This window comes from Trichosurus vulpecula, chromosome 6 (genome assembly GCF_011100635.1).
Source record: "Trichosurus vulpecula isolate mTriVul1 chromosome 6, mTriVul1.pri, whole genome shotgun sequence".
Classification (NCBI taxonomy): Eukaryota; Metazoa; Chordata; class Mammalia; order Diprotodontia; family Phalangeridae; genus Trichosurus; species Trichosurus vulpecula.
In genome coordinates this window covers 266,788,342-266,802,552 of record NC_050578.1, presented here as the reverse complement: position 1 = coordinate 266,802,552, position 14,211 = coordinate 266,788,342, and the positions used below count along the sequence as shown (strand labels likewise).

At 39.1% G+C, this 14,211-nt stretch overlaps 1 protein-coding gene across 1 annotated transcript; it reads right to left on the bottom strand.

The window, feature by feature from the left end:
* Nucleotides 1-6,870: 6,870 nt before the first annotated feature.
* Nucleotides 6,871-7,815, bottom strand: LOC118853658 (olfactory receptor 5B12-like). The gene has a single exon (XM_036763842.1). It carries the CDS (start codon nt 7,813-7,815, stop codon nt 6,871-6,873), a length of 945 nt encoding a protein of 314 aa, XP_036619737.1.
* Between the last annotated feature and the right edge of the window lie 6,396 nt (nt 7,816-14,211).

The window sequence follows — 14,211 nt, the reverse complement described above, 5'->3', positions numbered from 1 at the left end:
ATCTAGAAGGCTCTCAAAAGGTCTTGGCAATAGGCTGAATCTAATGAGATGGAATTCAATAGGAATTGCACAAGGGTACAAAAAACAATTCCTGGAATATAAGATAGAGAAGTGATAGATAAATAGCAGTGGTTCTCTAGAGAAGTAGTGACTTCTGCCCCCTAAGAGGCAAAATTTAAACAGAGGCTGGATAACCACTTGTGGGCTATATGATTCTCAAGTTCTGTGATTCCATGCTCTCTTTTCTGAGCTCCAGTCTCACATCATGAACTGTCTTCTGGGTATCTTCACATGGGCATCCTATAGTCATATTAAGTCTAACATGTCTAAAATAAAATCCATTATCTTTCCTCTGAAACCTATCTGTCTTCCTGACTTCCTGCCTTGGAAGGTACCATTTTCCAGGCAACCAAGTCACACCCTTAAAGGCATCATCAAATCTTGAATTTATGTCAACTGCTACATTTAATCAGTTGCTAAGTGTCATCAGTTCTATTTCCATAATATCTCTCACACCCATCCTTCTCTAGAATCATAAAACTGCAACTCTACATCAGACTCATATTACCTCTTTAACAAAATACTGAAACAGAGTTCTAATTAGTCTCCTTACTGCAATGTTCTCTCCTCACCATTGTATCTTTCATACAATTGCTAAATCAATATGCCAAAACCACAGATATTCCTTGGCACTCTGATACTCAAAGATCTTCAGTGGATCTCCATGGCTTCTAAGATTAAAAATACTTCACTATTTGGTGCTTAAAGACTGTTTGTCTGCAACCTCTCTTTTCAAATTAATTTCACATTATGCCTATATATCGTCCACATCTAGGCAGACCATTCTACTTTCTTTTCTCTATCCATGATCTCTCATCTCCCACCTATGTGCCTTTGCACATGTGTCAAATGCTCTATCTCCTCAACACTTCTTCTGAGCATTCCTACTTCTCTTAACGATGCTCCTCAAGTGCCAACTCCTAATCATTCCTATTTCTCCCAGAATCATAGCGACCTTCACTTGAATGTTTTTTATTGACCTTGTATTTTTTTCTGTTGATTTATCTGTGTGCATCATTTCTTACTGAGTGGGATATAAGTGTCTTGAGGGCAGGAACAGCCATTGTTTATTTGACTGTGTACCCTCCAAGCTTAGCACAATGCCCCAGACATAGTGGATGCTTAATAAATGCTTCTTGACTTTAATTACTTCAATAAATTAAATTGAACACAGAAAAGTATGGAACCAGGAAATCTAGAAAGTCGTAATAAAAATAAAGAATCTCCACCAAGAATTTTCATAGATTTGTGGATTTGGGATTTGGCAGTGGCATGATACGTCATCAAGGACAATCCCCTCTTTTTACTGATAAAAGAACAGAAGCCTAGAAAAGGTAAGGAACTTTTCCAAGGTCTGCATGTCAAAGGCAGAATTTGAAGCAAGGTCCTGCTTCCAAATAATGCCCTCTTTAAGGTTTGGAGGGAAGACTTGTGAGGCCTGAGATAACAGAACAGGCTTCTACTCTAGCCTCTGCTATTAAGTGACTCTTTGATATTAAGCAAGTCACCCCTCCTCCCACGGCCTCAGTTATCTCAACTGTAAAATAAGGGAGGAGAAAACATCTTTGCTACATGAAAAACTGTACCCTTTGATCCATGTTTTTACAACTATTTCACTCATAAAATGACCTGTCAAGAGGATTTCTAACCACAAAGCTGAAATATCATCTTTTGCAGTACCTGGAAAGGTTTCTTGAAAACTTTGAAATCTGTGGTATACAGTTCTTGATAAAGTACTTTGAAATACTGAATGACGGAGGCCTCATTTCTCAAATATGTAAAGAACTGAGTCAAATTTATAGGAATACAAGTCATTCCCCAATTGATAAATGCTCAAAGGATATGGACAGGCAGTTTTCACACTAAGAAACCAAAGCTATCCATAGTCATATAAAAAAGTTCTAAATCACTATTGATTAGAAAAATTAAAACAACTCTGATATACTACCTCACACCTATCAGATTGACTACTGTGATAGAAAGGGAAAATGAAAAATGTTGGAAGGGGTGTGGGAAAACTGGGGCACTAATGCACTATTGGTGGAGTTGTGAAGTGATTCAACCATTCTGAAGAGCAGTTTGGAGCAATGCCCAAGAGGCTATAAAACTCTGCACACTCTTTAAGCCAGCAATATCACCATGAGGTCTGTATCCCAAAGAGATGTGAGAGAGAGAGAGAAGAAGGAGAAGAAGAAGAAAATGAAGAAGAAGAAGAAGAAGAAGAAGAAGAAGAAGAAGAAGAAGAAGAAGAAGAAGAAGAAGAAGAAGAAGAAGAGGAAGAAGAAGAAGAAGTGGAAGAAGAAGAAGAAGTGGAAGAAGAGGAAGAAGAAGAAGAGGAAGAAGAAGAAGTAGAAGAAGAAGAAGAAGAAGAAGAAGAAGAAGAAGAAGAAGAAGAAGAAGAAGAAGAAGAAGAAGAAGGAGGAGGAGGAGGAGGAGGAGGAGGAGGAGGAGGAGGAGGAGGAGGAGGAGGAGGAGGAGGAGAAGGAGAAGGAGAAGGAGAAGGAGAAGGAGAAGGAGAAGGAGAAGGAGAAGGAGAAGGAGAAGGAGAAGGAGAAGGAGAAGGAGGAGAAGGAGAAGGAGAAGGAGAAGGAGAAGAAGGAGAAGGAGAAGAATGAGAAGGAGGAGGAAGAGGAGGAGGAGGAGAAGGAGAAGCACCTATTTGTACAAAAATATTTATTGCGACTCTTTTTGTGGTGGCTAAAAATTGGAAATTGAAGGGATGCCAATCATTTGAGGACTGGCTGAACAAGTTGTGGTGTGTGATTTCAATAGAATATTACTATGGTATAAGAAATGATAAATTGGAAGTTCTCAGAAAAACCTGGAAAGACTTACATGAACTATTGAAAAGTGAAACGAGCAGAACCAAGAGAACACTGTACACAATAATAGTATTGTATGATGAAGAACTGTGAATGACAGTCATTCTCAGCAATACAGTGATCCAAGGCAATCCCAACAGGGAAAAAAATGCTATCCACATCAAGGGAAAGGAATGAAAGCATCTGAATACAGACTGAAACATACCACTTCTTTTGCATTCTATTTTCCTTTTTTGGTTTGTTTGAGCATTTTCGCATAAAATGACTAAAAATGTTTTACATGATTGAGCATGTATAACCTATATCAAATTCTTTACAAATTTAGAGCCCTATAGATCACCTTTCCTTGAAGATGTGGATACTCTTACTTTTTCACATGATATGCCTATTGTAGATGTCAGTAGAACCTGTCTCTAGTGTTCTAATGTATGAGATCTTGCTGTTGTTGATTTTTTCAGTCACATCCAACTTTTCATTGCCCAACTGTGGTTTTCTTGGCAAAGATACTGGAGTGGTTTGCTATTTTCAGCTCATTTTGCTGATGAGAAACTGAGGCAAACAGGGTTAAGTGACTTGCCCAGGGTCACACAGCTAGTAAGTGTCTGAGGCCAAATTTGAACTCAGGAAGTCTTCTTGACTCCTGACCAGTACTCTATCCAATGTGCCACCTAGCTGCCCCATATGAGACTTACCTCAGTTCTTTAGTTTGGTGACCAGAGTCTAAGGGGGAAATATTGACCAAGTATCTTCACTTACAGGTCTTCACTTAGAAGCCTAAGCCAGAGAAGAGTAGGAAGGGGTTTCATTGGAGAAAGCTTTCCCAGTGTCTGGTGCCAAACACACAGAGATCTTCAGGTTTTGGACTGTTGTCCTCAGTCACTATTGTTGCCTGGATCTTGGTGTCAGTGAGGTAATTAGATGAACTAAAGCATAGGAGAATTGTTTCTGAATAAATTCATAAATGATTAATGGCTGATCACTTCACCTCAGTCTTGTCCCATGTATAATATTAGAGAAAATGTTGTCTGTTGCTTGTGGCCAAGACCTGGGAGTAGAGTTTTATAAGCATAAGAACATCAATGCCCTTAGGGGACAAAGGCTCCTCTGAGGACCCCCAGAGCTCCTCCTTCTGCTCCTCTGCAAAACATGTAAAAACACACCATGGTCTATGGGAATCATACCACATTGATAATGTGAGTCATGGGTGTTCTCAGCTGTTGTTACCAGGAATTTTCCATGGAACTTAGGAGATATGATTGCTCTCAGAAGAGTCAAGACATCAAGGCCATGAGCTCACTAGGCAGAGAGCTGATGGGGGCACCAGACGGACAGCAGGAAAACAGGCAGGAGATAAGACAGGTCCCTTAGGCAGAGTGGCTTCTCATAATACAGCTTGATTTCATTTGCCACTTTGAAAAGTAATGTTTGATTTCAAGGCGTGGGGGCTGATGATAAAGAGGATTTGATGAATTCTTAGGTGATGAAATCTTAGTGATAAAAAGAAAAGAAATAAAAGAAAACCAATGAATCATTAAAAATACACAGAAAAAAATTAGAAAGAATTTTAGAAAGGGACACAGATAAGCAGGGCAGTTTTACTATTGGTTAAAAGTTATAAACACTTGAAAGCTGTACATAATATTAACATCTTCCTATGCATTTTTCTATTCTCTGTATATTGAAACATCCATCGTTATTAATGCTTGTTAAATCCATCATATAAAATATATTTTAAAATAATAGAAGGTGAAAATATTGAACACACAAGTTCAATATGAGGAAGGAAGAGAAAAGTATTTATTAAGTGCCTACTATGTGCCAGACACTGTCCTAAATGCTTACAAATGTTATGTAATTTGATCCTCACAACAACCCTGGGAGGTAGATATTGTCATTTTCCAATTTTAACAAATTTAGGGAAACAGGGGTTAAGTGATACCCAGAGTCATGTAGTTAGTATCTGAGGCCAGATACTCAAGGCTTCCTGTGACTCCCAGCACAGTGTTCTATTCACTTCGCCCCATCGATGACCTTTAGCCATTCTCCAAATAAACTAATTATGTGCCAGGTGGAAGATGAGAAAGTAGCATACCCTCCTTAATCCAGCCCTTTTCCGGGGCCTTCCCTAATTCAACCTTCCAAGCCCAAAGGAGAGCCTCTGGCCTTGTTAAAAACATTCTCCAGTTTCTCTCTTCACATCTTGGAGCAGCAGGGGAGTCAATTCTAAAACCAAAGACTTTTCATGCCAGCAGCTTAGGCTAGATTCTGCTGAGATGATGAGCCATCCAAGTTTGCTGTCTGCCAGTCTAAGCCATTCAGACTGTTTGACTTTTGTAGTTTTTTAATAAAGAGATAAGTTCAAACATTCAACCACAGGATCAGGCACTCAGAAGTAGAAAGTACCCAAGATGCCCACACATGAAGAAGAGTCTCCTTTGCGATGTGGAGGAGATAATGGAAATGGAATCAGTAATAATGTGTTGGTCCAATCATAGTGTGTTGAGAAGGGGCTGTTGTCTCTTCTTCAGCTAGACTGAAAGGGTAAATATGACCAAGAAAAAGATAGGCAGCTAAGACACAAGGAAAGAATCTCAATACAAATGAGATCATTTTAATTCTTGTTCACAAAAACAGAATAGAAACCCCACAGAAAAGACCTGTGGCCTTATTTCTTTTTTTATTTTTTTCTTCAATTACTTGTAAACAAAAATAATTCTAATTTTTTTTAAATTTGAGTTCCAAATTATCTATTTCCTTCCCTCCGCTGCCCCTTTCTTTAGAAAGCAAGCAATTTGATATAGATTATACATGTGCAGTCATGCAAACTATTAACCATGTTGCAAAAGAAAACACAGATTAAAAAAAGAATAAAAATATTTTTAAAAGTATACTTCAACCTGCATTCAGACTCTGTTAGTTCTTTCTCTGTAGGTGGGTAGCACTTTTTCACCACAAACCAGAATAGCTAAGTCATTCACAATTCATCATCATACAATATTGCTGTTACTGTGTACAATCTTCTCCGGATTCTGTTTATTTCACTTTGCATCAGTTCATGTAAGTGTTCCCAGGATTTTTCTGAAAGTAACCTGCTCATCATTTCTTATAGCACAAGAGTATTCCATCTTTTCTCCTCACATCTTGATAGTACACACATTCTTCAAGGTCAACTTGTTCAAACATTACTCAGTTGATGGGCATCCCTCCAATTTCCAGTTCTTTTCCATGGCCTCATTTCTACAGGATTATCCAGCTAAATTAGTACATTTATTTCAACATTTATTTAATATAAAATGTGTTGATAACAGCATGGTGCAATGCAGAAGAGTGGCCTTGGAATGAAAAAGACCTGAGATGATTCTTGATTCTGGCTAGCTAACTTGATTTCTGGCTATCATGAAAAATTCACTTGACCTGTCAGTGGACCAGGCCGCTGTCTATAAAGGTTATAAACAAGTGACAAATCTGTCTAGGTAAATGAAGATAACACACTGGAAGCACCTCATGCCAAAGAAAGAGGGTTGTAGACAAAAAATCAGCTTGAAGAGAATAGTAACTAACTTTTTGGTAACTGAGATAGGTCATTCACCAATTATAATCCCCAATTCATTTAATAATTACTTGGGCCAAGTAATCCAATGAGCAAATGAAATGTGCACAAAGGTTATTTTCAGTCTTGACATCACGCCCTGTTCCACAGAAAGGCTGTGCTAAAGTTCCTTCCAAATCTAAGGTGAAATTTTCTGAATTTCAGAAAATGTCATGGAGTGAGGACTGAATTGAGATAGATAGTTCATATTCCCCCAAATCCTCTAAACTGTGGGTCAGGGATTCAGTAGTTGAAAACCTTCAGAGGGAGAAGCTTCCCAGATTTGGGAAGAAAAGGAGAATCCATTCTGTTCATTTGATGGAGGATAAAGAATGTGTAGGCCTTAAAGAGTATGTGTACTATGAAGATATAAAAAGATGTATTATATTTTCAACTTAATTAAAAGGATAAGCCTAATGATGACTTTGCACCCTGAGAAATTTTAATGAAAGCACTCTTGACATCTTTGTTCCTGAGGCTATAGACCACAGGGTTCAACATGGGGATAACTATAGTGTAGAAGACAGACACTACTTTGTCTGTGTCCATGGAATGACTAGAACTGGGTTGTAAGTACATGAAGATTATTGTCCCATAGAATATGGACACTGCTGTGAGGTGGGAAGCACATGTAGAGAAGGCTTTCCATCGACCCTCAGCTGAGCACATCCTCAATATGGCAATAAAAATAAATAAGTAAGATATCAAGATGATGAAAAAGGCAAAAAAGACATTGAATCCCACGACAAAGAAGACAACCAGTTCACTGGTATGTGTTTCAGAACAGGACAGAGCCACAAGTGCTGGAAAATCACAAAAAAAGTGATGGACCACATTGGAAATACAAAAGTCAAAGCTGAAAGTATTTCTTGTGTGAATGGAAGAATTCAGAAAACCACACACATAGGAACCAATAGCCAGACCAGCACACACACTAGAAGTCATGGTGGTGGTATAATGGAGGGGCTTACACACAGCTGCATGGCGATCATAGGCCATAGCAGCCAGTAGAAAACTTTCAACAGTGGAAAAGGCCACAAAGAAGAAAAACTGTGCAGCACACCCATTGTAGGAGATTATCTTGTCTTCCATGAGAAAGATAGCCATTACCTTGGGAGTAATAGCTGAAGAATAGCCAAAATCCACCAGAGAGAGGTTACTGAGGAAAAAGTACATGGGCGTATGGAGACGGGAGTCCCAGGAGATCAGGGCTATCATCCCCAGGTTCCCCACCAGGGTGATGAGGTAGATGACAGTGAATATTATGAAGAGGGGGACCTGGAGCTCTGGAGCATCTGTTAATCCTACAAGGAGAAATTTACTCCCTTCTGATCTGTTCTCCATAATTGCCTTTTGGAAGTTGGATTTTCACCTGTGACAAGAAAGAAACCACCAAAAATATTTCATGCAATGAATAACTTCAAGGCATAATCCATTGCCAGAGACATATCTTGTGTCAGGGGCAGAAATATTGACCTGAGAAATAAGGAGAATCTAGGTGATTATCACGGCAACTATTTCAGGTCTCTCCAATTCACTTTTCCCAGATTCATATTTGTAGAAATATTTTTGCATATTCCTTCCCAACTTGTTTTTTATCAACTAACTTTAACAATTCAAAATGTGCTACATCATAGCTAAAATCTGAGGTATGTCTCATTTGCTAAGAAAAATTAGCATGAGAAAATGTGCTAGCAAACAGAGTGGGAAGGCTATGTCTTTCTTATGAATATACTTCACTCTGTTAAAGAATTTTATAATAGGATATTGGCCAATGAGCCTCATCTTTATGAGACTGTGCTAAGGGTTCATCAGATGAAATTCTTTATGGATGTTGGAGCATTGACAGATAACCTTGTAATTAGTTTTGATGTGTAGCCAAGTGGTATAAAAGAGCCTTTTTGCTTACTATAGAGCTGGAACTGTGATGAATTTAAAAGGCACTAGCAATCCAGGGTGAGCCTCAGAGTATGGGCTATTTCTAGACTTTTTGACAATGAAGGAGAATGAACTGCTGAGGGTCTTTGACTGAAGGAGATTCCTTGGGCCTCCTCTCACACAGAGTCTGCATAAAGCTAAGAATTCATAGCCCTACAAATGCTTCTCTCCTCTCCAGCTCCAACATTCATACTTCAACATAATTATTATTTCTTCCTCAAGAACTCTAACCTCATGATCTGTTCCTCCATCACTTCTCTCTTGAACCTCAAAGCCATCTTGTTATCTCATTGATCTTGCCTTGCCAAGCTCATCCTTAGGTCATCACCATTACCTACAGCCTTCTCTCCTATAATCATGCTGCTCAGCAAAGCTGGAGATAATTATGAAACCATGTTGACTATTTCCACTAAAAATTTAAGCTATATAACCTTGACTGGGTTCTCACTGTTACTAAGTAATCCTTTAACAAGTTACTGTTGCTCTCACCACAGTGGCTCTTCAAAACCTTTTCATGCCCAAGATGTCTTCTGATACTATCTCCTCCTTCACTGTTTCACATGAAGTTGTGGCCCTTCTCTTTGTCAAGGCGTTCTCCCCCATATTCACAACTAGTCTAATATTGTCCCATCTTTTCCATCAGTTTGCGCCCTCTATCATTCCCATTCTCTCGGTTATCTTCAGTGCCTCACTATCTACTAGCTGCTTCCTTACACATTAAAATCATACCCATATCTCCCCCAGCCTAAAAAAAATTTCTCTCATTCTCCATCCATTCCCATTAACTGTCATTTTTGTTCCATTCTTGACTCTTTGATCTCTTACCTCATATACCCAATATGCCCCTTTCTCTCCTCTGACACTGCAACCACCTCAATGTGAGTCCTCATTACCTCACATCTGGACTATTGAAATTACATGTGGGCTGTTCTTCCAACTGCAAGTTTCTCTTCTTTCTCTTCACTCCAGTTCATCCTCCTTTCCGTTGACAAAGTGATTTTTTAAAGCTTAGGTCTGACCACATCATCTCTCAACTCAATAACCTTCAGTGTCTCCCTGTCACATCCAGAATAAAATAGAAAATTGTCCATTTTATAATGTGGACCTCACACTTTACATTTCAATTGTTCTTGTACCTTATCTGCCTCTTATTTACACTGTATTCAAGTGATATTGGCCTCTTTACTATTCCTCAAACAAGACATTCCAGCTCCCAACTCTGGGAATTTTCAATGGCTGCTCCCCATGCCTGGAATGTTCTCCCTCTTCATCTCCAGATTCTAGCTTTCCTGGATTCCTTCAAGTTCCAGCTAAAACCTATCTTATATAAGAAGCCTTTCTCAATTCCCCTTAATTTCATTTTTAAATCAGCAAAAGTTCATCTTCTAATCCTTTCATCCCAAGCCCATGCCCACCAGAGAACTAGAGGGGGAAAAATCCTCTTACAAACATATATAGTCGATCAAAATAAATTTCCACCTTGGTCATAATAAAAAAATTGTCTCATTCTGTACTCTGAGTTCTTCACTTCTCTCTCAGGAGGTGAGTAGTATGTTTCATCATGAGTCTTCTGGAATCATGTTGCTGCTGCTGCTACTGGGCTGTTTCCAGTCATGTCCACATCCATAACCCCATTTGGGGTTTTCCTGGCAAAGATACTGGAGTGGTTTGCAATTCACTTCTCCATCTCATTTGACAGATGAAGAATAGAGTCAAACAGGGAGAAGGAACTTACCCAGGGTCACTCAGCTAGTAAGTGTCTGAGGCCAGATTTGTACTCAGGAATATGAGTCTTCCTGACTTCAGGCTCAACACTCTATCCACCAGACCACCTGGCTTCTCTGTTATGCTGCTAATAGTACCTAATTGTTTTAAAGTCATTTGCCTTCACTATATTGTTGTATAAATTCTTCTCACTCTATTCACTTCATTCAGCATCAGATCATGCAGATCTTCTCAGGTCACTCTAAAATCATCTCCTTTATCATTATACACTATAAGATTTTCATCATTCCTCAATTCTCAGACTCCTATTCTTTGCTCTCCGACTCCAATGTCAGCAGACTGCTCTTTCTTCCTCTTCCTGCCTGGACAAGGGACTCACTATGACTTTTTCTGCATTTCCTCATAGGATTCAGTCCTGAGTTCCCATCAATATGTGTTTATGCCAGACCATGTGAAAGATCAATGAATCTTAAAAATAGAAAGATATTAAAATAGGGCTGAAGTTTTTGGTCAAGGCCTGAGGTGTCATCAGAGTAGGGAGTTCTTCATGTGGAAATCCCCTCCATAGCTACAGAACAACAAGTCTATAAACTGTTGTCACCTGGGACACTGAGAGGTTAAGCAGTGTCACATAGCTAGCATGCTTCAGATAGAAGACTTGTGAATACAGGTCCTCTTTAGCCCAAGGACAAATAGGAAAGTAAACTGAATCTTCATGTTACAAAGTGTCACCTTGCTCAAGTCACTTGGGCCTCCAGTCCCAAGTTCTCCCTTTGTAAAATAAATGGTTTGCACTTTACTGGCTCCTGAGTTCCTTTTGCAGCTCTAAATTTAATATCTTAGCCTGTGCCCCTGTGCACGATATCACTGCCAACCTACGGAAGAGTGATTCTCAAACTCTTAGATAACAGAGTTGAAACTGGCATCAATACTGGTAATAGTTGAGGTCCTGTGCCTGAGGGCCTTGGAACTTGCTTTCTAGTCTCAGGGGCAGACCAAAAAGAACTGTTATGCTGGTGCAGGTTGACTTCTGAATTTTTGGCTCTCAAATAATCTAACCATGCCTCCTGGTTGCCTTCTGTCTTCCTTGTCACTGTGTTGGCTTCTCCAGGATACTCTATGTGCTTGCTTCCTTTTCCCCCATATCCCCCCTTCTACTGTTTCCTCCCCAAAACTGTTACCTTCCATAAGTCCTGTCTGTACCTTCTGTCTCATTTTCAGTTCACGCTGGCCTGAAGCAGCAGCTCCCCCTGACTCAGAACTGAGGAGAGCTAACCAAAAAACATTGAATTAAGGGTGGAGGCAATATCTGTCTTCTGTCCTACAATACTATAGGGAATGGTCCCAGAGTAGTCCTTAAGAGTCATGAGATCCTATCGTATGCAAAGATATATACAGCTTTCCTTTGGAGACTTCTATTTGGATGTTAAAAACAGAAGGTAAATCTACTTGGGAACCATGTTTTTTTTTTCATTTTCAACTTATTTTGAAAAATGTCTTTTCTAAAAAGAAAAAGGAAATGGCCCCTTTAAAAATTAGATACAAGCTTCAAAGGGGACAGAAAGCTACGAGAACCAATAATCACATGGGGGTAAATGGCATGTAAATTTTTGTAGGACTTTTTTTCAAGGCAACAAAGGTGAATTAAGATTATGCAAGCCATCTACCAGAGAAACTAAAGGTTTGTTTCTGACAAAAAAAAGGCTAGACCTTGAACAGTATTTTTTTCAGCAAACTTTATTGTGAGCAAATAAAGTTACATTAGATTTTCCTTAATAGGTTCATTAAGTATGTTATTAAGCCCAAATTGTTGTTTGTTAGTCCCTCATTCTGGAAGAGGAATGTGATATCAGGGAGATGATAACATGACTTGCAGTTAACTTTGATTTGAGTAAGGGAGGGCTGTGCAAGGTTCATCATCCTCACTTTCTCTTCCAGAGCCCTCTGGGACCAGTGGCTGGCTATTCATCAGGATGACTGGAAATGGCCCTGTATACAGTGGGACATCCTGGCCCTTTTAGGCTAGGGCCTTGCCATGTTCTCACTTTGTGTGAGGTAATGCCCGTTCAGTGAATAGGCCAGCCCATATAACTGACTCAAATAGCACCGAGTCAAAAAAAAATCTTAAAACTTTGCTCTTTTCTTTGCCAAAGACTATTTTCTAAATACTGTCAGACTTTAATGATGTATTGGTTAGTTTTGCTGAACTGATTTTTTCCTTTTTTTCAGTCCTGATTTCAGTCCTTACAGGGAATGGCTATGGAGATGAGGAGGAGTACTAAGAAATGAATTAAATACAAGAGATATCAATAAAATGTCTAGACAAAAAAAGAAAAAAAGACCTTGAAAACAACTAGTGAGCTCAGAGGTAGGAGGGTTGCAGTCTAGTCTTTGCCTCTACTACCAAGTTACTCTGTGAACATTAGGAAAGTCTCCCCCACAACCTAGTCCTTAGTTATCTCACTTGTAAAACGAGAAGGAATGATTAGATACCCTTCTCTATACTCAAACCAGTGGAGTATGATTGATGTGTTTATGACTATTAAAGTCAAAGAGTAATCTGAAAGGAGGACTTCTCCCAATAAAGTTAAAATATCATTTCTTGCCATAGCTGGAAAAGATTCTTAAATTCATGGTACAAACATTGACATAAAGTGCTCTGACATACGCAGGAGGAAAAAAATAGTAAGTTCATGAACAAGTAGCAACCTTTATAGTGGCAAGGCCATTTGATTTACAAATGAGAAGACTTAGATTCAAATTCTGATTTCAATATTTCTCATACATGTCAATGAAGGAAAGTCACTTACCATCCCAGAGTCTCAATTTCCTCATGTGTCAAATGGGATGAACTACAAGGTCTCTCCCAAATTAGTCTTATGATTTGCTGACAAGTAGTTAGGATAGTGTGGCAGCTGGGTTTGTCAATGGACAGAGCTCTGGGCCCAGAGTCAGGATGAACTGAGTTCAAATCTCCCCTCAGACACTGAATACCTCTGGAACACTGGGCAAACCAATTAACCTCTGTTTGCCTTAATCCACTGGAAAATGAAATGGCAAATTGATTCAGTGTCTGCCAAGAAAACCCCAGGGACAGTATTGGCATGCTGTGGTCCACAGGGTGACAAAGAGTCAGACGTGACTAAATAACCATAGTCAGTTAGCAGAGTGCACAGAACAAAGGATGTGCAGCCTTACTGAGTTCACATTGTGTCCCTGATACTTTCTTTCTGATAAGACTTTGGGCAAGTCATGTAACTTCTCTCAGTCTTATTCACCTCACCTGCAAAATGGGTTTAATAATAGAGTACCAAGATACTTGAATTCTGAATTCTCCATCCTACAAGCATGTCTGGCATGATGAAAATATTCATGATCTCAGAGTGAGGAAAGCTCAGTTCTTGTCTTGTCCCTGGTTCTAACTTGCTTCTATCTTCATTACTTTCTTCTCTTACTTCACCTCTTTTCACCTCAGTACCTCATCTGGAAAATTATGGATGAGAGCTAGATGGTCTTTTCCAGATTTAACATGATGTGATCTATACGTTTAAAATAATTTAATCATGGAGTAATGTGATAAGTTGTCTAGCAATAAAATAGAACATCCTTTAAAATAATCAGAGTTTAAAATTCAGACCATCCATAAATTTTATAATGTGCCTTGAAGAACACAGAAATAGAATTCATAGAACTATTAAGGAGTGTCCAAACACTTGATTTAGAGGGGATGTTATGTGTTCAAATTTTCGCTCTGCTCCGTATTGTGTGACCCTGGGCCAGTCCCCTGATGCTCTCTAGGAGTCACTTTCCTCATCAGTAAAATTACGTGACATTTTCAGTCTTATGATCCATTGGACTATAACTGCATGCATGTGGGGTTCAAAACCAGTGATTTTGAATTCTTCACATTCATTTTTTTTTGCTTTTGTATGTCACTAGTGTTTTAAATCTATGGGACATCCAGCCCTAGTATTAAGATCTCTCTTAATCCTTCAGGATGAGTATTAAAATTCCAGAGGCTAGGAGTGGCAGAGCATCTTCACTCACCCATCTTTCTTAAGAAGTCTAGGTCATGAA